Source organism: Salminus brasiliensis, chromosome 1 (genome assembly GCF_030463535.1).
Source record: "Salminus brasiliensis chromosome 1, fSalBra1.hap2, whole genome shotgun sequence".
Lineage (NCBI taxonomy): Eukaryota > Metazoa > Chordata > Actinopteri > Characiformes > Bryconidae > Salminus > Salminus brasiliensis.
Window position 1 is genome coordinate 52,030,742 of NC_132878.1, and position 26,770 is coordinate 52,057,511.

At 40.5% G+C, this 26,770-nt stretch overlaps 1 protein-coding gene across 1 annotated transcript; it reads left to right on the forward strand.

Annotated features, from left to right (window-relative positions):
- The first annotated feature begins 342 nt into the window (after positions 1-342).
- Positions 343-25,231, forward strand: oma1 (OMA1 zinc metallopeptidase). The gene is made up of 8 exons (XM_072696144.1): positions 343-1,112; positions 2,050-2,278; positions 2,416-2,589; positions 4,150-4,257; positions 9,585-9,713; positions 11,372-11,446; positions 14,648-14,797; positions 23,145-25,231. Exons 1-8 carry the CDS (start codon positions 769-771, stop codon positions 23,421-23,423), a joined length of 1,488 nt encoding a protein of 495 aa, XP_072552245.1. The 5' UTR covers positions 343-768; the 3' UTR covers positions 23,424-25,231.
- Positions 25,232-26,770: the final 1,539 nt, after the last annotated feature.

Consider the following 26,770-nt stretch of genomic DNA (forward strand, 5'->3'; position numbering starts at 1 on the left):
TGACTGTATGCCTTCAAAACCAACAGCAGGCCAGCATAAACCAGCTATACCATGTATGCATTATATTTTTAGCATGAGGCTTCAGTACAGTGGTAAAAATAGTACAACTGTCCATAACAATATTTTGGACAGGGCCCCTATATCAGTACTGTCATTATATTTTTATTAAAAGCCCAAGTTTCATTAAGAGCCCAAGTGATTATACATGTCAGGAATCCCCTTACTGACTTAATAACTTCAACAACCCTGCAAATCTAATGACCACCCAGGCGTTGTACAGGGCGGAACCAAATGCTCATGGCTTGTTCAGGGAGGGACTGTTTTTGTTGTGGCACACTCTACCTCCGCGTTGGTCGAAGTTTTTAGTGGGAGTTTCAGAGGTCACTGAGCTTAAACTGACCAACACGTTCGTGGTCTTGATATTAGCTACAAGTGCTGTCCAGCTGACCACGGCCACTGCCATACGAGTGTGCCTTTAGCATTAGCGGCGTAGCTAACCAGCTGACTAGCTAACTAACGCTGACCTGAGAGGACTGATTGAGCTCTGACTGAAGCAGCCAGCCTCGAGAGTCGACACGAAGCGACACCTCTAGTACAAACCACAGCATGACCTGTAGTTCAGCACTGCCACGATGCCTTTATTAAGGCTTATCGGGTGTGATAATCACGCGACGTTCTGCAAAAATGAGTAGCTAGCATAGCTAGCTAATCTAAACCCGGTCAGTTCAGGCGTCTAGTATCTAGCCCTGTCTGTGAGAGCTATCTAACATGCTGTTCATTTGCCTCCGACTTTTCAAACCCCAAACGGTGTCACCTCTACTGAAACTGTCCCGGACCTGGACAGTACAGGCTCGCCCTCTGCTTCGGTGGCAACAACACGCACCTCAGGCAAACACTAGGCTCTCTGTCGCGGACTCGTGGACTCGACTCCAGAAAACGAGCCTCCCGCACTTCAGCACTCTGAAGAGCCGCCAGACTGTCAGCCGCATCCCGGCAATACCTGAGCCCGCAAAGCAGTTCCGCACATCCGCTGGACTCCGAGCCCTGCCAGCCCCGGTCATATGGCTGGTCTTCAAACCTCTCCAGAAGGTGGCAGCTATAATACTTGGAAGGTGAGAGACCTTGCAGAGCTGGAGGTGTGTAATGTGCTCTCAGGGTCCCCCTGCTGGCCATGTTAGGACCTGGATCCGTTCCCCATTCAGTTCAGTTACAGTACAAATCAGGGAGATTTAACCCCATTCTGATTAATAGATTGGTGTATATGTAGTATATGTATTGATGGGTATCTGTGTCAGGTTGATGTAAGCAGAAATACATGGGGAACTTAATGAGAGGCTGGAGATCTAGCACACACAAAAACACTGTGTGATTTCATTCAGTGGGGTAGTCAAGTGTTTGAGCAGTTTGAGGACAATAACATAGTTTACATGAGACCCTAAGTAAGTCATCATCATTTTAATAGAAATAGAAAAGTCTAGATTTCAACATCAGAAACATTGTAGTTTTTTTTTTTTTAACAGAAATCCTATTTTTGAAAACTATGAAATATTGTCGTATTACCCTCCTCACATTTATCAAACCTGTCTACCTCTATATCTTTGTCTGTATGTTTATATTTGAATGAAGATGTCCCGAATTTCGTCTTCTTGTCCATGTTTATATGACCGCTTTGAGCTTAGTGTCCAATTATTATGCATGGTTATATCAGTGTTATCTCAGCAGATAAAACCTCAAAATAAATCATCAACATTGAACAGATATGACCAATATTTTTAACCAGTGTATCATGATGCATTTGTTGCGCTCTAGAGGAGCTGAGTGTTTAGGTAATGATGCACTACTGTGCTTCAGTGTCTACATTTTCTTCTTGTTACTGCATTTTTAACCCTACAAAAATACACATTGTTATATCTCAGTAATACTAATCCATGTAGATAGAGTCCCAGTTTCCTTTTAGATTTATACGTATGTCTAATGTTGACGAACAGGCAACTCGCAATTCCATTCTGCGTTCACAGCCTGTTTCTTCCTCTCTTTTTCCAACTGTAGAAGTATCAGGAAGTGGTGGAAGGCTTTGCCGCCCAATAAGAAGCAGCTTTTTCGAGAGTGGGCATGGCAGCGGCGATGGTATCTAGTAGGGGCTGCTACGGGGCTGTTGCTCATCGCCTCACTCTTCTTCTTCACCCACCTGGAAGAGTCTCCAATCACCGGCAGAGCCAGATTGTTGGTTTTCAGCAAGGAAAGCTTTATGGAACTGGCCCAACATGCATCAAATGAGGTAGGACGGTTTCGCTCAAGACAGGAAGTTGTTCTCCTACAGACTTTCTGAATTTTTGATAAGCATATATTTAAAAATCTGCTTTGTTTATTGAAAATCTTTCTCTCTCTCTCTCTCCCTCTTTTCCCTCCATCCAGTGCATGGAGGAATTTGAGAATATGTTCATCCCTGTTTCAGACCCCAGGCATCAGGTGGTTGAGCAAGTGGTCCAGCACTTGGTCCGAAGGAACCAAGACATAGATGGCATTAATTCTTTGCCCTGGAAGGTTCATGTAGTAGAAAGCCCCTCCATCAACGCATTTGTACTGCCTGTGAGTGAATTCAGAGATCCATCAATAAAAGCAGCATCACTCCACAGAAACATTTCTCCTCTAGTTTCAATCCCAGTGGTTTAGTCCAGCATTACACCACTGGACGTAAGATTAGTATGACCCATTATTTTGTCAATTTTTTAATATGAATTTTAGGCTGTTTTTTATATGAATATTTAGGCTGCAGATGCCATTACAGGGAAGCAAATTGCCAGCAGAGGGCACTGTTGGGTGTAGAAGAACCACCGCGAGAGAGGGGAGACTCATTCTAACACTAGTGGGAAATACTAGAGATGTCACTAATCTTTAGTAATCATTGCCTCCCTTCCACAATTACTTAAACTTATGGTCATTTTTGTGATTGCTAGGGAAATTTTCTAATGCAACAAACGCTCACTTTTCATCCTGCTGATTTGACTAGTCTATATATGATCTTTGATTACACATGCTCCTACACATCCTCCAACTCAAGCATGTGTAGAAGCTGATGTAAACAGCAGCAGTTCTTCGAGACACCATAGTGCCTTCTGCCGGAATCTCATCATTTTCCTGTAACGGCAGCTGACAGCCATTATGGACTGATATGAATTTTGATGGAAAACCAACTTTCATCACAAACTGTTCACAAAATCAAAGGATTTCAGTTTTGAAATAGCAACAGGTAGTGTTACAGGCTGACGTTTGGCCTCCCATTCACCAGCTTCTTATTTGTGTTTTCCGTCTAACCTTAAGTGATGTAGCTGCGCAGAATGTAGCTGACTGCTGCAACATGTCAGGTGGAAAGGAAGATTCAAATAAGAAGCTCCAGCTTTACTGTCACTGAGGTGTCTCTCACTTTGAATGCTGCTGTCAAATGTTCAGCTGCCAAACCTAGAGCCAAATGCATAAGCGTGCTTTTTATCATTTTATCATCCACTAACCTTCAGTCTTTAAAAAGAAAAAACAGAAAACCTTATGGGGATAAGATCTTCAACTGTGCAGTTTTTAGTTTCTTGGGTATGACAATTTCTGTCATTTAAGTATCATTTATATATTTTTATTCAAATAAAGCATGTAAACACAAATCAGTTTAAGATTTACAACCTGGAATTTATAGCTGAATTATCAAAAGCCCAGTCATTTCAGCATTTTTGTGTGCACAGACCTGCCCCTTTTTCATCCCCTTTTAGTTTTGATTATTTAAGAAAGTCATGCAAATACTTTATTTAGGATATGGCTGTTCACATATCATGACCTTTTCACTTTTTGACATAATTTGAATCTGACAGCTTTTTATGTGTTGTATCAAACGTTTAAAATGAATGAACCAATAGAAACGCGTTAAAATCTTCTTACTTCGACTTCCATTGAAATTTAAAAGGTTTTTATCGTTCTGCTGTAATGTTGCCATTTTTAGAGATTTCGCATTACCGCAACAATAGCTTTGACTATAGGTAAAGCTTTTTATTATGTGTTTTTGTTCTTGCTTAAATACTCTTTATATTCTGAATTGTGTATGTGTGTGTGTGTGTGTGTGTGTGTGTGTGTGTGTGTGTGTGTTTCTTTGTGTGTGTGTGACAGAATGGAAAGGTATTTGTGTTTACAGGAATGCTGGAAGCTGTGGCAGACATCCACCAGCTGTCTTTTGTACTGGGGCATGAGATGGCCCATGCTTTGATTGGTCATGCTGTGAGTGCCGCCCGTTCATGTCCATTTGTTCACTGGCTTTCACTGTTGTCACTTAGTACAGAAATGTGGAATTGATTCCTTTTAATTCAGCTTTTTATATTTATTTATTTATTTTTTTTTTTGGTAAACCGTGAGACCTGCGTATGCTTTCAGCCTTTTGCCTGTCTCATCAGAATGCCCGTAGGCCTGTTTGTGCTTCTCGTAGCGTTTAGAAATATGATTTAGTATTCCATCCTTCCGTTTGCTGTCCAGTTGCGCTCTGCCTTAGAGGTAAAACACCCTTCATTGAGTTTAAACTGCCTGTTTATCTCTCTTTGGCCATATCATGTTTTGCTTTCATCTCTGCACTGGGGTTAAATTGCAAGGGAATGTGCTTCACCCATTCAAATGTACTTTTTAAGTGCTGTTAAAAGCCAAGTTGTAATGGTCTAGTCTGTGTAGTTTCAGTGCTGTTGCGTCAGTACACTGAAGCGAGACTGAGGGTACCATTTGAATGTGCATAGCACAGTCAGCACTGGTTCATGCTTTTTATGAAATAAAATAATGGATGGGCTTGGAAAGAATTTTCAGCACACTGACAGTAAATGACAACCCTAGCAAAGGCAATTGCTTAGCTTTCCTCACAGACCTTTGCAGCCTGTATTTCCACTACACAGAAACCTAGAAAGAAAATGAAAAGAATAAAGAAACATTTGTAAAGCTGAGGTCAAAAGTTTACATACACATGATGTTCTTTGGATTAAAAGCCTCAGTTGTTTTCTTCCATGCATAGCACTGATCATTATGGCAAAGCACACATCTGACCAGAGAACACTGCTCTAAAAAGCTAGGGCTTTTTTTCCTGGTGATCATGTGCAAACTCCATTCATGCATTTTCCATTTTCCATTTTCGTCCAGGTCTTGGAATAGGGGCTCCTTTCCTTGCTTTGGAGTTGTAGCTTTCTCTTAATGGTGGACACTAGGTGTCTGATGCCTCAGAGGCCCTTTACCAGATCTTTTGTTGTTGTCTTTGGCTTCATTTGAAAGTCAAAATTTGGTCAGCGTTGGGACCTAATTTGTGCTTTTTTTCTGAGTAATGTAGTGTTTGTGTCATTCCAATTTTTTTTTTATTTTTATAATTTGCATACAATTATTAAGTATAGTCATGGTACCCTTTACTTGCTCCCAAGAAGGAACCAGAGTTGTGCAGGTCCACACCTTGGCTGAGTTGCTTGTGATTTCACATTGTACCAAGAGCTAAAAACAATTCACAGAGACTTTATTGCCATTCACTTCACATGTGGTACATGGGGTGGAACGAAATTGAGATCTCAAGGTCCCAGTCACACCCAAAGAGCAATTATTGAATAAATAAAATAATTATAAAAGACACTGGCTGTAAAGGTAGGCCCTTAAATACAGTCACAATTAAAGCTTTAAAGAATTTAAAGAATTAAAGCTTAAATTAATGTTTCTAATAACTCCCATTAAAATGATGTGAACAAATTCCCTAAATAAACATATGATGACATTGTAAAAATTGGAGTCTTTAGCTTTGGTGTCTGTGAACTTTTGGCCTGAACTTATGCGATTTCCCCTTTCCTCTCTTGTAACATATTAGCCAATAAAAAATAGACAAAATTCAGTCTTCAAGATGGCTGCCACTGTTTTTATTTATTTACTTATTTTTATATTTCATGAAAATAATATTCCTATTTTTTGGTTGGTTTTCGAAGGAGTTTTCATACAGAATGCAATATAAGATTTTTCAAATGATCATTTTATACAGGAAACAGGAGAATTTATTATCATTCGCATCATATGTGGTACACGGGGTGGAATATAATAATAGAATATAATAGAATATAATAAAATATAAAAGGGGTAGACATGATGAGGAAAGGTAGAGAAATTAAAAAAGCTAGCAGCAATATGACCACAATATATAAAAGGAGTGTAGCAACATGAATGAATAAGTAGCGGTAATATAATAAAGTGTCCAAGTGTAGATAAAGCGTCAAGTGTGGGTAAAGTGTCTAAGTGTCCTCAAAGTGTCTTATTTTTTGAAGGTAAAAAAAAATGTTACACTTATGTCACCCATGTGGAAAATATGTCAGATCTTTCACATTGCTGTGAATACTGTCTTGCCCTCTTTTCTTTACAGAACTGCTTTAAATTGGTCACATTAAAAGGTTTTTAGGCTTGTCGTGCCAAATTTAAGTCTTACCTCAGCATCTCAGTGGGCCTCAGGTCAGGACAAGGCAACTTCCAAGGCAACTTGTTGCGCAACAAGGCAACTTCCGAACATTAGTTTTCTTTACTTTCAGCCATTTACAGTTGTATCCTGGTGTGCTTTGGACTGTTGTCTTGCTGCATTACTCAAATGCACTTGAGCTGATAACTGGACATTCTCCTGCATGGTATTCTAGCAGAGGGCACAATTTTTCTGGCTCCCATCAGTTGTAGCAAGTCACCCAGGCCCTTCCCTTTGGATTAGCATTGTTTCTGTGCAGCCTTCTCATGGAGATCATTTCTAATAGTGGTCCTGCCACTGTATCTCAGTGTCTCACTAAAGGTCAGACCTTATCTGAGGATGAGATGAGATGTTCCTCTGAGATCCTTGAGGAGTCATCACTGTGCCAGGAATTTTGATGGGCAGGCTTATTCTGGTAAGAATGATCACTGTTCCAAATATTTACTTTAATTAATACCAATTATCACCTACATTTTAATCGGGCTGCTACTTTTACACATAGGGACGCTTGATGTTGGATAACTTTGGTCAGTAAAAGAAATGATCTTTTGTATATTGTTTTTATACAGGTAGTTTTTAACATACATAAAGTAATGTTTGATCATTTGAAGCTATTAACTGTGAGATATGCAGAAAGTAAGGAATCAGGAGGGTGAACCTAACAATATTTAATGCAGTGTCAGAACCAGGTTAGTTAAAAGCTTGATTGTTTAAAGTGTTACACGTCATGGGTTGGATCAGTGACTGTAGCAAACATGGATAGCGTAGCATTTCTCAAAAGCGTAGCCACCACAGGTCTAGCGCCTCTACTGGCTCTTTGCAGTATGATGTGTAGCTCTGCTCATCCCCATATGTTTTGATGACAAAACAGCCCATTATCTCCATTCTTTTGACACTTTTTAAAATTTTCTTCCGGAAACCAGTTTTTAAACCCTTGCTCTGCTACATCGTAAGAAGGCGGGGGTTACACTTAGAAATGAAGTGATTGACAGCCTTGGCTGGAAGAGACTGCATGCAGGACCTGGTTCATTACATGGAGTAACTGTGAGCTGTCGGGCAACTAGCTAGACAATCCTGCTGTTATGTACCATGTTGTGTTGTGGTGTTTTCTGGTATGTCTGATGTTAGCATAAAATGATCAACATTATCGAATTAGTTGTTAGTGTAGTTAGACTGGACTTGGTAGTATTTGTACTTGGTCGTGGCCAGCACTCTTGGTCTTCTTTGATTGTCATTGCTGCTGGCTGACTCTCTGGGGTAAACTGGATTGTAGCCCATTCAGTATATCTCAGCGATGGATCTCTAATTTGATGGAAATGTTGATCGTATATATCGTTCGTATATAATCTCTGGTCTCTACTGTGCAGACTCTGGTTGCAAATTTGACAACATGGCAGACAATTTTGGCTTCATTTCTATAGAACATTAAGGGAACGAAATCACGGCGTCCCTGATTCCTACAGTCATTAAGTTGGACATATGGTGTGCACAATACTAATTGATATTTACAGGGCTCTTTTACATGGGAGCGACATTAGTCTCATAAATCCAGTGCAAAACTAAAGAAGCAAACATGTCTTTGCTAATTGAATGCTATTGGGGTAAGGGGACAAACTGTGTGAATGAGATTTCTCACTGAATGACATATTAAATAACAGGTAATACTTTGCATAGTGTCATTTTGATGGTGTTCATAGTTTGATATAAATGAATGCGCTTTTATAATGTTGGAAATCTCTCCCTCTCTGTGCTTTTTGTCTCTCGCTCTTACTGTCTCTCACAGTGTCTCTCGCACACACCCACTCGCTCTCTTCCTTTCACACATAAAGAGAGGAAGTCCTCCGTATTCACAAGCCTCTTAAAGATACTCATTATCCTAAACAATTGAGCAGCTGTCACATTTCTAGCATTGCTTGAAAACACAATACCCTGTGTCAAATGTTATCATTATTCTGAAAAAAAAAATAAAAAAATAAAAAAACCTATTACTCTTCTTGTGGCTGCCATCCCTTTATAGCCTTGTCAGTCATATTAAGACTACAGCTCCCAGATCCCTATCTTTCTCTATTGAATGTTTACCTCTGGGCTGTATTTACGAAGGGCTCTTGACTGTAGAGTTTGGAGAAAGTCTGGATGTTTAGGAGATGAGTGTCATGTTTGTCTGCCCTGAGACGCAGAGGAGAATGAAGGAGCGAAGTGCATTTTAAGGGCTCTATGACAGCCAGGCTGCTGGGAGGGATATGGCCGAGTCATATTAGAGCAGCAGCAGTGAGCAAGAGGCACGTTAGCTTTCTGAAAAGACAGGCTGTTTTGAGCAGGGTTGTTTTTGATTGCTCCGGGAGGTGATATAAAGTTCCGATGCCATCTGCATTGCGGCACATTTTGCTAATGCGGCTCACTGAGCCGTTTGCAGGCAAGGCTGTGACTGTTGGGATGTCACTTGGCTTGGTTTTCATGGTGGTATTTTGATTCAGGTGGTGATTAATAATTTATTTGATCTGTGTTTATTTGAAATTGTTAAGTGTTTGTGTGTTGTTGTTGTTGTTGTTGTTGTTGTTTTAGGAAGTGCTCACGCATAATTGGTCTGTCAAAAAATGGGTGATAAACAATAAAAAATAACATGCGCCGTAATTTCTCTTTACAACTGCAAAATACAAACAAATTAGAGTACTTGATGATGAAACGAGCTTAGATTAAAAAAAAAACAAAGCTACAAAGCTCTGCCTCCTGCACTGAATAATAAAATAATGAGCTCTGTGAGTGTGGTCTGTGTAATATTAATATTCTCTCTTCTTGCTCTCTTCACTTCTCTCTCTCTCTCTCAATCTCTTCTCTCTCTTTCTGTATTTCTTTCTATCTCTCTTGCATTCTTTTTCTCTCATGTTCTCACTATCCCTCTATCTCTCTCCCATTCTCTTTCTCCCTTGTTCTCATTTTCACATTCTGACTGTGTCTCTCTTTCTCTCTGTCTTTCTGTCTTTCCCTCTTTCATTCTCTTTCTATCTCTATCTCTATCTCTCATTCTCTCTCTCTCTCTCTCTCTCTTTCTCTCTCTCTCTCTCTCTCTCTTTCTCTCTCACTCTCTCTCTCGCAGGCTGAGCAGGCCAGTATGTCTCATGTGGTGGATTTGTTGTCCCTGATCCTGTTGACAGCGATATGGGCCATCTGTCCTCGAGACAGCCTCGCTGTGCTGGGCCACTGGATACAAAGCAAACTGGTCCAGGTGAGAGAGACCTGAGGACGTAAAGCCATAGTTTGGCCGAACACCAAATGTACACACATTCCCCTCTTCCTTAAATGTAATCAGGCTGAATTTCATCTGAATGTTTATCCATTTGTGTTGAGCAGTATATCATGCGGTGTCAGAAACCACATAAGCAAGCCTATCTGAGGTTACTGAACAGTTTGAGGCACATAGGCAGCATTCAGATTGCTTGGGGCAAACCGCTGATGCTAATTGCTCTCATTACTTTGCTTCATTAGTCTCATAGCTCTAGTGCAAACCAGAGAAACAGACTTCAGACACCAAACAGCTCTTTGCTGACCAACTAAACAGACATTTTCACCAAGCGATAACTTTAACAGCTAATTGTCCCTTTCAGGCCTGTGATGAGACTTAAGTAAGGTGGCATTTCTATAGATAGACCCAAAAGCTGTTCATGTACCCCATCCACCAAGACATATACTTTTGTAAACCAAACATAATGTACTTGTTCTGTGTTAAATGAAAGTCAGTCATGCAAACTTTATGAAAGGTCTGAGTTCTCCTTAGGCACTCGTACGCCGACACTGTCTGCATATTGATTCTGAAGGGTTTTTTCCCCCTTTAAAGTGAATTATAAATCCACACTGAGTTACAACTCTTGTGGCAGAAGCTTTTCTTCTGCAGTTCACAGCGTGTTCACTCCAGTTCTAAACTCTGCAGTAAAACCTTCCGCTTTTGAAACCAAATATGGCCCAAAGATAGATGTGTAGTTGTATATTAGCATATTAAAGTAATAATAGTAAGTCACTGGTTGTTTTAATTGCAGTTTTAATTGCAATCTAACTCACTTTAGACTGTATTGAACTCTTTGTTCCTCTTAACTAGATACTTGCTCTCCCCTGCCAGTTTCCTTGATTTCTCTTTCTTTGTTCTCTCTCCTTTCACTGCTCTATATGTCCCTGTCCCTTTCCTGTGATCCTCCACTTCCCAATGCCTTTATCTGTGGTACTTCTTGCAGTTTAAAAGAACAGTTCTGCTAAAAATTAAAGACTGTCTATCAAAAGTTCACATCTTCTCTTTTACGCTGGAGTTACAGTACTAGCATGTAGTAGTATCTTCAGAAGTCTGAATTCTGTTGGTGCTTGTCCATTTAAGGTTAGTGTTCAGTGTAGTTCAGTGTATTTCAGGTTCCCTGACTTACAATCTGGCCCAGTGTTCCTCAACCCTGGTCCTGGAGGCACCATGCACATTTGTGTGGACTTGTGTGGGCTGCTCTGAAAGGGCTTATTAATGAACGGATTGGGTGAATCAGGTGTGTTGGGAGCAGGAAGAGCTCGAATATGTGCAGGGCAGGGTGCCTCCAGGACCAGGGTAAGAAACACTGATCTAGCCATACTGTGTGTGTGTGTGTGTGTGTGTGTGTGTGTGTGTGTGTGTGTGTGTGTGTGTGTGTGTGTGTGTGTGTGTGTGTGTGTGTGTGTGTGTGTGAAACTATGCTTCTGTTACATTAGCCTCGTACCTCCAGAAGCAAGAAGCAAGCTGAATGAAAATTTGTGTAAATACTAATTATTATTATTATTTTTTTTTTTACTGAGCTATTCTCATATATATGTGTGTGTCTGTGTTTTGGCAATTGGCAGTAAACTGTGCAAATGCTTTGTGTGTCTCTGTTGTAGTTCATGTTTGACCGACCCTACAGCAGAAAGCTGGAAACAGAGGCTGATCAAGTTGGACTGCAGCTGGCTGCTAAGGTACTTCAATATCAGGCCAGGCACTCGCTGATGGATAGTATAGTATGTGAACACCTCCCCAAGACATAAATCAAGCATTCTTAGTTAGTCATTTATTTTTTTGTCACTGTCATTTATCTGAGCTGCAAGTGTGCATTGCCTGTAAAACACTATGTAGTTTTAAACCTGAGATTTTACGATTCTGAGCTTTTAACTGCAGAACATCACTTTAACTACAGTGTATAGACATGTAACCAAGGAAAATAGATTGAATCATTGAAGTTAATTGTAAAAGTACCATATATTTAGGTCAAGCTGGCTGATTAGTCAAGTAAAGTTTATATGAGTCCATGTGAAATCTTTGATATTGATCCTATGGGATTCCTTTATTATGTATAAATAGAAACAAGCAGAAAGGTTTGGGAGGTTTTGGTGTTTATTATGTTGTCTGGTCAATTGAATCTTCTAGTGGGCAGCTGAAGGTTTTCTAGGTGGTTGTGTGGGCTGTGAGTTTTGACAAGTTGGAAACCCCAACCATCTGAAACATCTGAATAAATACAAATAAGCAGAAATACAGTAGCGAAGAAAACTACAGTTATTAATATGTTAGTGAGAAAACCACAGGTTTGCTTGCTGACCTCTCTGTGGACTCCAGCCACTTCATGAATTTGTGCAGTTCCACAAGCAGCCCACCTCATTTCCTTAAATGAAGGACTAATCAGATTAAGTAGGAATTGGATGGTACCTGTAGGTACTGGGCTTCCTCAAGGAGATATCTGGAAATGGTTAACAAATAAATGCTCATTCTTCATATAAGTAGCTTTACATGTAATTTTCCCAGTCATCTGTGCAATCTTTAGAGATTGGTTTAGTTTAAAACAGTGTCAGCTGATGATCTACCAAGGTTCAGCATGTAAATAAAGGTTAATACAGTCGAGCAGTGAGAAAGCAGACCTGCAGAAGGGGCTGGTGGTAAAACCCATTTGGCAGGCATCGCAACAACCTGACAAGCAAATGACTCTTCAGTGCAGTCTGTTACTTTATTACTATGAACTGTAGATTGCCTTCAGTGTAAATGTCATATTCAAAGTTTCCATTAGATGGCAGTGTTTACACATACAATTTTGGCTTTGCAGAGCAGTATCTGCTGTTTCAGAGAGCTGTGCCGCCCTCATAACTTTCACTCTAAGCAGACCTCCTTCGAGAGAAATGGTCAGCTTCTCTTTGCTGTCAGGCACCTCCTCTGCTCATATCGGTTCACATCCCCTCCCGTCACACACAGCGAAGAACACCCACATGTTACCTGGGTAACAGAGGGAGCTTAGTCGGGCTAGTTAGTAGGTGAGAGGGTCTCCAGCCGGCTGCAGCACTCCTTAATAAAGATGTGTGGGCTGTTGTGAAGCCAAAAGAAAGCGCAGGAACAGAATGAGAGCCAAGGTTAATATAGTCTGCAGAGAATGCTTAGAATTATACACTGCACAGGGCAAAGCCTCCGATCTTATCAGAGAGAGCTCGGCTGAACTGCAGCATGAATGTTGTTGAAGGATTTCTACAGAAAATGGGATATTGATGTATCCATGCTTTGCCCAGACTGTGTTCTTTTGTTGCAAATGTGTTCTTTCTGACGTGATTTTAGCTAAGTTTGAAGAACACTGATTAAAATTCGAGGTTTTTTGTCAAAACAGGTTATTTAAATATATATATATATATATATATATATATATATATATATATATATATATATACACACAGTGGGGAAAGAAATATTTAGTAAGTCAATTGTGCAAGTTCTCCCACTTAAAAAGATGAGAGAGGCCTGTAATTGACATCATAGGTAGACCTCAACTATGAGAGAAAAAAAAAATCAGAAAATCACATTGTTTGATTTTTAAAGAATTTATTTGCAAATAATGGTGGAAAATAAGTATTTGGTCAATAACAAAAGTCCATCTCAATACTTTGTTAAATATCCTTTGTTGGCAATGACAGAGGTCAAACGTTTTCTGTAAGTCTTCACAAGGTTGGCACACACCGTTGCTGGTATGTTGGCCCATTCCTCCGTGCAGATCTCCTCTAGAGCAGTGATGTTTTGGGGCTGTCCCATTTTCTGATTATTGCTCCCACAGTAGATTTCTCCACACCAAGCTGCTTGCCTATTGCAGATTCAGTCTTCCCAGCCTGGTGCAGGTTTACAATTTTGTTTCTGGTGTCCTTCGACAGCTCTTTGGTCTTCACCATAGTGGAGTTTGGGGTGTGACTGTTTGAGGTTGTGGGCAGGTGTCTTTTATACTGTTAACAAGTTCAAACAGGTGCCATTAATACAGGTACCTAGTGGAGGACAGAGAAGCCTCTTAAAGAAGAAGTTACAGGTCTGTGACAGCCAGAAATCTTGCTTGTTTGTAGGTGACCAAATACTTATTTTCCACCATTATTTGCAAATAAATTATTTAAAAATCAGACAATGTGATTTTCTGAATTTCTTTTTCTCATTTTGTCTCTCATAGTTGAGGTCTACCTATGATGTCAATTACAGGCCTCTCTCATCTTTTTAAGTGGGAGAACTTGCACAATTGGTGACTGCCTAATTACTTTTTTCCCCCACTGTGTGTGTGTATGTATGTGTATATATATATATATATATATATACACTGTTCTGAGACAGTATAGCTAGTCTCAAATCCAGTCCTGAGACAGTACAGCTAGTCTCAAATAGAGTCTACTATCAGTTAAAGCAAGTCTCAAGTCCAGTTTCGAGACGTTGCAGCTAGTCCCAAGTCCAAGTCTCAAGTGCAGTCCTGAAACACAACCGCTAGTCTCTAATAGAGTTTACTATCAGTTAAGGTAAGTCCCAAGTCAAGTCCCGAGACAGCGCAGCTAGTCTCTAGCCGAGTCCTAAAGATTGAGTTCTAAATAAGCCAGTATGCATTTATTAGCCAATTAAATGCAAAGCGAAATCTAGCTGTTACCGTCTTATTTTACTGTGGAAACGGAAAATTCAATATCACTGTTTCCAGCTTATGGAAGCAAACTGATTATTATTAAGTTATCGGAGTTATTGCTGAAGTCCAAATCTTTGAACAGTGTCATGCTCTGTAGAAAATAGAAGACAGTAGGTTTTTATAGGTTTATAGATTGTTTTGAAAACAAACAAAGCAGATTTTACTCACTTTGTCTTTTCTGTTTGTTTTCTATAACTGTCTGTCTGTCACGCCATTCCCCTAGGCGTGTGCAGATGTGAGGGCCGGGCCTGTGTTTTGGCAGCAGATGCAGTTGGCCGAGCAACTGCGTGGAGAGCCCACCACCCCAGAGTGGCTGTCCACCCACCCATCCCACCGCAACCGCATCACACACCTCGACCGTTTGGTCCCGGAGGTAACGAACATACATAAGTGCTCACACTTGCACCTGTCTGTAAGATCACATAGCTCTTCCAGCTCATCCTTGTGATAGTCCTTGTGCACTAAAGCACACAGTGGAAACAAACGCTATGGAATCCATGCTCACCAAGCTCACCAAGCTCAAATTGCTTCTCAGATCATTATTTCAATGATTTCTCCTTAACAGTGTGTTTGTTTGGATGAACTAGACTAAATCATGACCTAATAATTCTCCTTGGTGTAACACAGCTCTTCATAATGACCATAATGCAGACATTTCTTTCTTTAGACTCCTTTTTTTGCCTGCACATCTCCTAGCAGATGCTAGAAGAAAGCTCCTTGGTAACTTCAGAACCTTTCAATGTTAAAGCCCTAGAGGACTCGCTGCAGTCCATGGTTAAACATCTTCTGTAGAGCCAGCATGTAAACCTTATACAAAGGTGCTGTTGCTTTTTATGGATAATGAAATACAGGAGCATAACTCACAGACATGATGTTCTCATTTTGGAAGCTTCTGGTGCGAGGAGGAGCAGTCAGAACGGCAGTGCACAGAGCTCCCAGGCCTGTCTAGGATTTCCAGACTAGACCCAGACTAACAAGACGTCTGGAGACTGCCCTGCTGCTCCTCTCTAGCCGTTAGCGTTCACATGTGCACACTTGCATACATACATACACACACACATATACAGGGCATAAGGGGGAAATATAGGCCCATGGCTGTTGGGTTAGCCAAACACTAGCCAATGCATGAAAAATGCTTTACTGAGTAACGAGACACAATTATTCTTTCTTAATTAGAGATGGGCAAGATAACAAAATGTGGTTATTATTATGATAAATTACGTCATGATATAGCATAAATATTTTCAAGAATTCTAGAACCGTGAACAGCGTCACAAATGAAATGACTGCAAAGAACAACATCTGGTGTTTCTCATAGCATTTTTAAATGGGGCCTTTAGTTTATTTCGACATACTCGTGAACCTTAGAATACCTACACATCAGTGCACACTTTGTATTGTTGTCTATATCTTGCGTATCAACATGATGGTCCAGATTCAATGTTTTATCATTTGTGATTTGTGGTCCTATTGACCATTTCAGTCATTTGCATGCTTCGGCAGTGATTCATAACACAATACTGTCCTGCAAAAAAGTCCTAGATTAAAGTGTCTGACTCTAGACTCTAAACAATGAAGATTTTCCTCCAGTTTTTTGGATTGGCAATTGCCCAACCCATACATATTTTCCACCCATCATATGCAAAGCTCTTGAGAAAGTAAATACTGACACATGCCTCCTCCGACACGTGTGCAACTAACCAGCCAACCTTTTTACAAACTGCTGCTGATGCAATTTCACAAGGCAACCAATGCGCTCTGAGGACAGCATCGTGTACCTGGCTCCGATGCATCGGCTACAGTGACTGCTAATGTTGCACTGGAGTGATGTGGGGAGAAAGTGCCATCTACCCACCCTACAGAGAGCAGGACCAATGGCTAGCATCATTACTGGGATTCGAACCAGTGATCCTCTGGTTTAATGAGACAATTTCTCACAGTTTATCCATTGCCTTTTCCCCAGTTGTGAAAGGGTGTTTGCCTCCTATACAAACATCCCACCCTAACCAAATTCAATTAGGATTAGTGATCAGTATAGGATAAGTGTAAGTTCTACAGTTAACAAAAGACAGCCGGACACATCAGTCCCACACATCATTCTACAGGGAAGAGAAATACCTGAAGATGCCCGAATTAAATGCTGTGGATGCCACAGTCACAGCCATACAGGACAGAATTTGGAGCAGTAGTCAATTTTTTCCCAGGATTGGACACCCCCTTAAAATCTCTCCAAGAGCAAGGTGTAAAGTGATCCAGGAGGTGATTAAAAACACATGAACAGCATCTAAAGAACTGTAGAGCTCTGTAGTCTAATTCCCCAAGGAATAGGATCTGTTCTTGCCCATCCAAATCCATCCACAGAATAGCACAGCTTACCAATATGTGCAAAACATATGGCTGTAATTGACGGGATAAAGGTTCGGATCCAGCCTGCCAAATAAATTTGGAATCCATATTCCCAACGGTGATATTTTAAGATATTACAGTACTATAGGGTCAAAACAAACACTGAACACACACACTGTAATGATTAATGATTGCTATATTATGGCTCAGAAGTTGAAAGGTAGTTTTTGTTAATCAGTGGCCCAGTTGTCTGTGATAGTCACCATTCCACTAGCACACATACCCAACATGTGCTTAATGATATGTAATTCTCCGATAGCATACTGTGTTTTTTTTTTTTGCCTCTTTTCTAAAGAAATGGACCGTGTCCAGCCACCATGGCATTGAACTGCATCTAATGTGGCCCGCTACCTCTAATGAGTTTACTTCACCGGTGACCTAGATGTTCCTCCTGAGTTCTGGAACTATGTGTTATGGGCAGATTAATCTAAAGTAGGAATTTTTGGCCCCAACATGGGCCCCGTTATGTGGTTTTTAAAGTAAGACCAACTATGAAGCATGGTGGTGGTAGCATGATGGTTCAGTGGTGCTTTGCAGCATCAGGACTTGGGCGCCTTGCCACCACTGAGGGAGCTATGAATTGTGCTCTATGTTGGAGCATCTTCAAGAGAATGTCAGGGGATCTGTACATGAGCTGTAGCTGAACCGCACTTGGGTCATGCAACAAGACAATGATCCAAAGCACACAGGAAAAGGGTTTGTATTTCATTTAAATTTCTGTGGAATTTTAAATCTTGCCTGGCTCAACACGTTTCCTACATTGCTTGAAATCTCCTCGATTTTCAGACGCTTTTCCTTTTCTCTGCTGATGAATTGATGTGCAGTGCTTTGTGTGAGTGTGTGTGTGTGTGTGTGTGTGTATAGATGAAGAGCTCAGTTTGACACACTGCAGGCTAAAAGAAAGCTGGCGAGTGAGTGTGGAGGACACTCATTTACAGGAACATGCACAGTCCTCTCTGCCGTCACACACCACTGGCTCCACAAAATGGCTGTTTAATATCCGATGCAAAGTGGTGGAGGTGGCTGTTACTGTGTGTGTGTGTCTGTGTGTGTGTCTGTGTGTGTGTGTGTCTGTGTGTGTGTGTGTCTGTGTGTGTGTGTGTGTGTGTTTTAGTCACTCACAGGGGCTTACTTAACCTTCAGCCTGAACTCGTAACAGTGAGTGAAAGAGTCCTGCCTGCATCCTGGCACTGAGGTACCTCGAACACAGGGGGAACAGATGGTAAAGACGTTAATTGTCCATCAAGCGTGTGTGTGTGTGCGTGTGTGTGTATCAATTTGCAATCTTGGTGTGCCTACATGACTCCTTAGGGAATGTGCTTTTGAGTGTCCTGTTAAGAGACCCCAACCTAACTAGAGAGCGGCCTTCTCTGTGTGCATCTTAATGATCATTACCAAAGCTAATGGTCAAGCCAGTGTCTGTACTGTTGCTCATTTCATAGTTCTCTACCACAAGGTTACTTGGTTCATGAAAAGCTAGTTTCCAAACCAGACACTGTGGTAATGTGGGGTTCTAGAAGTAAATTCATGTATTGAAGGACCAGGACTAGGGTTGCAAAGGGGTGGAAAATTTCCAATTAATTTCCAGTAAATTACCGGTAATTTTTCATGGGAACTTGTGCTCGGGAACAAATATTCCAAAATGTAAAATTTTCATGAAAATTTTGGGAAGTTTTTGGAATTAATACGAAATATTGAATAATTTAAAGGAACTGTATGATACACTATAATTAATGTGGGTTTTTTTTGGCAACAACAGACATGAAGGTATAACAATATGGTGTTCTAATGGTCTTCAAAGTGTTAAATAAATAATAAATAAGTACTAATTATTTGTTACAGATACCCATTGAGGCAAGAAATATAGGTAGCTAGCCTTGGTAAGCTAACCTCTTGCTAGCCTTAGTAAACTAGTCTGAAATTAATTTGCTCATTAAGCTTTTCTGATTTACCAGATAGCAAGCAACTGTGAGATTACACCTTGCTTAAATGTTTCAATGCTATTACTGTGAAAAATATGAACCTCGTCAAAATATTACCTGACTTTAGGTCCAAATGTGTGCTTTCAGTACTAGTAGAGTGTCAGGTTTCTAGAAATTATCTGGACATATGCTGTACATGTGTTGGAGGAATGAACAGTGCAATGAACAGTCTCAATAGCCTATCAGTGTGTATTGTGCCATGTGCCTGGGATTGAGGAGCAGCTTTGCTATTCAACTGTTTTGGTATTATATCTTAATTATTTCAGCCAAGATTATTCTTCAGTCTATTTTTACCAACTATATGTAAGTGGCTGACCTTTAGCTATTGAATATTCCAATTTGATTCCCATTAATGCCATTACCATTAATTAACTTGATGATGCTAAATGTCAGAACAAACCAAAAGGTCCTCACAAATAAATGGCGTTCAGAGGTGTATATTAATTACAGTATAAAACAATGCTCTAAATGTTTGTGCTTTATTAGTGGAGATCTACTGAATCAGATAAAGTCAATATTGGATACATAAAATTGACCAATCAGTATATCAGTCAGTGTGTAGTTTATATTTTATACTTACTACTCCATATCTACTATATGGATATCAAACAGATGCTAAAGCACAACAAATAAGGACATGTTCACTCCTGTTCGTATGAGACCGTAACGAGACCACCTCTTTCCAGGCGTCTCTGCACTGTTGTTTTGGAATGCGATTGCAAACTAGGGTCTGATTTAACCAGACTGATAAGCTTGGGCGTGAAAACACCCTTAGATGCAGAAGAACCTCCCTGCAGTAGCACAGTTCTTAAACAGTTAGCTTGTAACATTAACTTCAGTCTGAACTTTAAGTCTATAAACCACAATAACTGATATGTGAATGATGTTAGTGAGTCAAATTTGATATTTAAATGTATATAAATAAAAAGGTACAGTCTACAGGCTACTGCACAACTTGCTTTAGGACATCATCAGAGACTGACGGCAATCCAGGTCCAGACTGTACATCCATAGTAGATGACATGGTTTGAGTTGAGTCATCCTCTAGTTCTTCAGCGAAACATCGGAGAGTGTTTGAGGCCATGTAACATTACAGAGAAGCTGAAATTCAGACTTATTTAAATGAGGAATCCTAATGTTCAGCTTAGACTGAGTGCATCCTTTTTTAGTCATAGGCATTTTAGGCATGCCTACATTACTCCATTAAGAATTAATTACTTCAAATTGTCTTGTCACCTAACTATGCCCTTAAATATGACCTTTTAAACACACCGTGGTTTATCTGCTTTTTACAAAATGAGTTTTAATTGCACCAAAATGTTCCACTATCGTTTTGATCATCAAAGAATCATTTTTCAGTACTATATAGAGACCTTTTTGATAAGAATGTAGAGACACGCAATCTCCATGTCCTCCTTAATGACCATTATCCCAGCTAATGGAAAAGCCAGTGTCTGTAATTCCGGTTGTTTCCAAGCTCTTTTTCAGAATTAGCTTTTTTTTTATTTTTTATTAAAAAATAAAATAAAAGTCTGAAAACATGAGGTGCTGGGGTAATGTGGGATGCCAGCAGTAGGTTCACATGTGGAAGAATGCAGTGCTGTGTGACAATGGATTTGAGTGGCAGCTTCAGCTCGCCTATGGAGCAGTCAAGTGGAATACTGTTCTGCAACACTGTGTGTGTCAGTCAGAGAGCGAGAGAGAGAAAGGGAGAGAGACAAAACGTAGGTAATCTTGCTAAATATTACCACCACAGGGTTTCTCTGTGGCTTGATTGCAATTCTGAGGTCTGTAGTTGGATAAGTGGGGATCCTCCCTCGTTCTTTCTTTATTTCTTTCAATCTCTCCTCAGTACTACAGAGAGAGCAGCCTTGGTGCAGCACTGAATGCCTTTTTAAAAGGAGTTTTTCATCCAAAAATTAGAGGTGAATGGTGATACATTCTGGTTTGTATAATCACCTTCTCTTTGGTCTCCTACCTGTATTGTTTTTTTGTTTTTTTTTTATCATCACTAAACAAGCTCAATACATGGTAGTATGTGTGTATATATGTATGTATATGTATATGTATATGTGTATATATATATATGTATGTATATGTGTATATATATATATATGTATATATATGTGTGTATTTATTTATTTTGTTGGTATAACCCATGTTCTACATTGTTTTGGGGTGGAGCAATGCCGTAATTCTTTTGTTGTACATCATAGTGATCTGCATTTCAACTCTGCCAGTGGTTTACCATCCATATCACATATGTCTCACTTTGTGAACTTAGTCAATCATAGTTGTTCTGTTATTATCTTACCTAAAATCTACATGTATTTTAAATGGGTGCACAATCTTAGATGGCTCCCTAAATAACTAGATGACACACAAAAGGATATGCCGCTCTAGTAAGCTCCCCCGGGTAATTGTCGCCAATAAGCTTTGGACAAGCAGCTCTTTCATCAAGTGCCTTTTGCATTTATTTATCTGTTCAGAGCTGCGAGTTCCCTCTAATGGGCTGATCTTCAAACATCCGTGCGCTCCTTAAATCCGTCCCTCTCCCGGGCTAATGAAAAGAGTTTGTGTCAAGAGCTGCATCTGATATGTTCCTCTAGGGAGATTGTTCCGAGTAAGGATTTGACCAGAAAAAGGCTTTATTTTTTTTGGTTCAGCATTGCCCTGCAGGTCCCCAGATCATTGTTTCACTTAATGTTTTGTAATGTTTCACACAGCCTTCTTTGCCTTGTGCCATGGGGATATGTGATGTGGTATTACCGTGATCAATTATGCCATGATAAGCGTTTCTGAATATAGTGCATAGTGCAGTGACCGACAACAACAGAGTTTATTAAAAAGAGCTTTAGAAGAAGTCCTCACGTTGGAGAAGTTTGCAAGTTTGAATGTTGAGTCTTAAGAGAGCGAAACTTGCCTTAAACACTAGGCACAGTGCGGCACAGTGCAGCACAGTGTGTGAAAAATAAAATAAAGAAGGGCACACAGTGTCACTGATGTGAAGCACCAAATGACCTACTAGGTCCTGCTTGTGTAGGATTTTACCCTGATAAATGTGAGTGAGTGAGGTGCAAGCCAAATCAATGAGCTTCTTTCAATCTGTGAAAATCATTTTTTTTGATGTACAGTTATGGTAAAATATAGGCATTAATTAAATAGCCCAAATTCACATAAAGGCTGTATACACATTTGAGTTATTACAATGGAAACTCCATACAATGGATTTTTTTTGCCAAGTAGTTTCTATAAAGTATAGGAAAAAGTGACCAGTACAACTGGACTGGCAAATAAATTAACATTATCTTATCAAATAAAAAATCACAATAGCTATTGTCCATGGAAATAAGGTGTTTTCATCTGATTTAAAATACAGCCTCTAGTCTTCCTATAAAGATATCAGCACTTATGGTGTTGTCATCTTAAGGCCATTTGTGGGCTCTAATCTCTTTGTCCAAGCAAAGTACACATCTGAGTGGGAAATAAAGCACCTTTATAAGTTGCTCTAGATAAGATCTGCAAAATACTGTATGTGGAAATATAGCTCTAAAATTGGGCTAAAAGAGCAGCAAGGCGTTGCATATCATTACAGATTTCTGTCTGCATTTTTTTTTTGTTTTGTTCTCTTATACAAAGCCGCTGGAAGGTCAGCTTTTCAGCTTTTCTATTATGTATTCAGAATTTTTCAGTTTGCTTTAATGAAATTCAACAGCTGAGTAAAAAAAAAAAACCTGGTTAGCACCTGTTTATGGTCTCTTGTACACCGAATCTGACATCTAGAGTTATTGTACTCACTTCTTCAGAATCTTTTGAAAATGAATCTCTTTGGCTATCGAGTGGCTCAGCAGACAACGTCACTATGGCCCGAGAATCCCCAGTTTGAATCCTGGGTCAATCTGCTGGGCTATTAGCAGCTGGAACCTGAGAGAGCATGATGTCCTCAACATCCCTGTGTCAGGAGCATTGCTTATTATTTGAAAGAACGTAATGTAATTTTTTACACCCCCCACCCCCCACTACACCACTAACGTTCTCCAGTTCTCCAGCTGGCATCTTCTCTGACCCAAAGAGAGGTCAGCGGGTGGAGATCACACTGATCAGATCAGTCTTCGTAAAGGTGTCCTCTGTAAAAGCTACCTTTGTGCACAGACTGAATGCCAATAGGTTTTCTCTCTAGACCTTTGTTTTTAGTTAATCCATTCTTCATCTGTCCATCCAGTATTAACATTTATAGAGCTCTGGCGTCTGCACAGTAGAGCTGGTGCACGGTAATGTAAGGTTAAGGGTTGTTTCCTCCATCTTGCATATCTACCTGTGTTGTTTCTGCAGGCTCTGGAGCTCCGTGCGAAGTGTGAATGCCCCAAGCTTCCTGCTGCCGATCCCCGTGCTGCCTTTTCTAAGATCATGCAAACGCTGGTGGAGGACGCCAAGAAGCAAGAAAGCGAGGAGAGGAAAGGGAGAGAAAGATCTATGGTACCTCTCCCGCAGCTGCCCATGATTCCACAACATGGAGGCCATCCTCAGTTAGGCGGTGCACTGGCCGCATCTGTCCTGCCACAGGCTCTGCTCAGCAAAAAAGACAGTGGACTGACCCTAAAAGGAGTTTAACCAACAATAAGCCTCATGACATGGATGGCCGTTAATAACAACCAGGGCTGCTTCTTAAGTCTGTGCTTCATTTGATTTAGGTAAGGTTGTTTGCTCAGGGTTTGTTTATGGCATAAGCTTCCATCTGTTGTTAGGTACATCAGCCTCATAATGACCGAACAGAACCGGATAAGCAAACGGTAGACACCGGACATGCTCTCCGCTGTACCTATACTGCAGCTACACTGTAGCTATACTGCTCATCAAACATTTCTCCTGAAATCAGAGGTTTTGACGTAGAGTTTGCTGCAGTAGCAGCCTCTACTGTTCTGGGAACGCTGCTTTACACTATGTGTTGGAACATTACTGTGAGAATTTGATCAATAAACACCACTGCTCCATCACTCCAGAGAACCCAGTTCCATTGCTCCACTGCCCATTGCTGGGGGCCTTCTACCTCTCAAGTCAGTGCTTGCCACTGGGCATGCGCTCATGTGGCTGCTCCAGAGCATCCCATTCTCCTGACAGTGCTTTTCACCTGCATCAGCAATTGGTGCACCTTAAAATTGAGGATCTTAAAAGGATGTAGTCATCTTGACTGGTCCTCTGGAGTAAAGGGGAAAGTATGCAAGTTAGGCATTTCGCCAGACTATTAGCATTCTTTCCTTTAGTCAAGCCTACGATTGTACTGAGCTTTGTTCTTCAGCCTTTTCTTCCTTACCAAGCAGACAGCAAGCACCGCTTCAGTAGCGCTGGGGCCTCATAACTTGCCATAATAGATCCATCTTACTGCACTGAGTCTTGCTCGAATCTTCTTGTTTGTATATGAGAATGTGAAAGGCAAAGGCATATGTGATGGAGGACTATATCTGAGATAGAAGTCTCATCATGAGAATAAGGGAGCGATCGTAAACAAGGGTTTGATTAGCTTTAATATTACAATTAGCATAATGACCCCATGCAGACAAATTTATCATTTACATTACTCATCAAAGGCCAGGAACAGCGTTAATGTATTCTAGCAGGTACCAGCAATGGTCTATTTCTGCTAAATGCTGAACATATATATATTTATAGGTTTTATGATGTTCTACAAAGGGGGGATTGTAGAACACCATCAAATTTGAAATGACCTTTTGTCAGTAGCCTGTATAAGTTTCTTTGTCTATGCAAAAATGTTTAGGATTTTAAGTTTGATGTGATTTTAGAAGACCAACTCTAGACGAGCCACAGTACCTCTCCTATAGGTGTGCACATCATATCCTCAGTAAAACGGAGATTGGTGTTATGGTGTGCTGAACTGTTTCTTTGTCTGTGGAAAGATGTATGATTTATGTTTAGCATGATCTCTTCACAGACATGGATAAAGCCTGGTGTTTTTATTTCCCTAAACAATTTCTGTTCAAAATGTGGTTTAGTTCAGGACTAGGCTTAATCCTTGTCTGGGAATTGGGCCCTAAATGAATTAGGTGCTGTATACGAGAAGCACACCTATAATGCACGCATAGGGTTTAGGTATAGAAGGCCAGAGGTTTAGCTGCGTAAATCTGGAATTTTTGAATAATTTAAGTTAGTGTTGCATTTATGTTCTGATTATACTTTGAATATTGACAAAAGATTGCTCAACAATTATTGTTTTCATTGTTTTCAAAGTTTTGAAGGGTGTCTTTCCTTTTCTGATTAAGGATTGTCATTTAAATAAGCAATTCTGCTTAAGTTAAGCTTGTATACAAATATGACGTTCCTAACCAACGAATGTCTGCTTCAATAAGAGCTGTGTAATGACGTGTGGGGAAACTGCAGACAGTAAACCGTTTTTAGGAAAAGCCGTTTTTGCCTGTGCATGGTGTTTTGCTCATTTATTAATGATGATGTTTCTCAAGCCTGGCAGACGGGGGCTTCTCACCAGGGAATCCAGACAGACGTGCACAGTGCCTGCCGGTATCTGACTGCTCACGTAGTGCTGGTCTCACTGCTCCTCTCTGCTAGGCCTTTGTGTGTGTGTGTGTGTGTGTGTGTGTGTGTGTGTGTGTGTGTGTGTGTGTGTGTGTGTGTGTGTGTGTGTGTGTGTGTGTGTGTGTGTGTGTGTGTGTGTGTGTTTGGCTTGAAATTGCCAGCATTGTTACTTAAGCGATTCCTTTTCTTTCCGAACACGTTAATTTAGCCGCCATGCTCCTTGGGCCGGCTGGTCCCGCGGGGGAACCGAAGCAGAAACTCATTACCAACTGTAAGATTGCATAAGGAACATCAAGCTGCTGGCCCTCACCCGCTGAGCCAATTAAAAGCACTCTCAACCTGTAGCTCAGAATCTAGTCTACATGGTGAGCTTGGGGCCAAAGGATATCTAGAAAATCCAGCAGTGGTTCCTCTGATAGAACTGGCTGTATAACACTGCACAGACATGTTGTCTGGTAAGTCTGGCTGACTGGTGCTGTACTGGGGTGAAGTTGTCTAGTCTGGTCATTCATTTGTAACAACACAGTAACATATCTGAATCACTATCATGTCACTTAAACAAACTAGACATGTACTTAGAGTATTGACAAGAATTTAAAATAATGAATAAGCTGATCAGGCATAATATAACAACTACCTGCCTGATATTGTGTAAGGCCACCTTGCGCCACCAAATCAGCTATGAAGACATCGTGTGGTATCTGGCACCAAGACATTACTAGCAGGTCATTTAAGTCCTGTAAGTTGTGAGGTGGGGCCTTGATGTATCAGATTAATAAGTCTTGGGTACCCATGACTCTGGCGCCAGTTCACCAGTTGTCTTTTCTTGGTACACTTTTGGTATTGACCGCTGTTGACCAGGAAAAACCCTAAAAGCTGATGTTTGGGAGATACTCTGACACTCCATCGTCTAGCCATCACCGTTTGGCCCTTGTCAAAGTGGCACATCAGCTTCAATTGATCGGTATCTTGACTAGGTGACAAAAAAGTAAACAAACATCCCTTGTGAGAGCAGCTAATATACAATATATGAATACATATGTACAGAACTTGATGAAATCAAATCTGGTTGTAATTACAGTATGTTACAGCAGTATGAGCGTTTGTACAGTACAGTACTGGTGTATTTTTAACAGTGTGGAGGTACTTCTAGGCCACAGTAAGGTGGGGGGTGTCAGCATGTGTAGTTGTACTGTGCTTTAAGTCTTCTGCCTGAGGGAGGTGGTTGGAAGAAGTGATGTCCAAAATGAGAGGAGTCAGCTTTGATCCCTCAGCTTTGATTTGATGACGGCGTGCTTTGTGACCCTGGAGCGTTGACAGCCTCCACCCCGTGATCCTTCCTGCTGCCCTGATTATGTGCTGGGGTTCTGTCACACACTTTGTTTTTATACATAAATGATATATTGAACATG

Bases quoted from the DNA above. Each gene is read 5' to 3' on its own strand.
- oma1 (XM_072696144.1), top strand. From the start codon at position 769: ATGCTGTTCATTTGCCTCCGACTTTTCAAACCCCAAACGGTGTCACCT. The intron at 9,714-11,371 runs GTGAGAGAGACC...TCTCTGTTGTAG, and splicing joins TACAAAGCAAACTGGTCCAG to TTCATGTTTGACCGACCCTA. The intron at 14,798-23,144 runs GTAACGAACATA...TTGTTTCTGCAG, and splicing joins TCGACCGTTTGGTCCCGGAG to GCTCTGGAGCTCCGTGCGAA.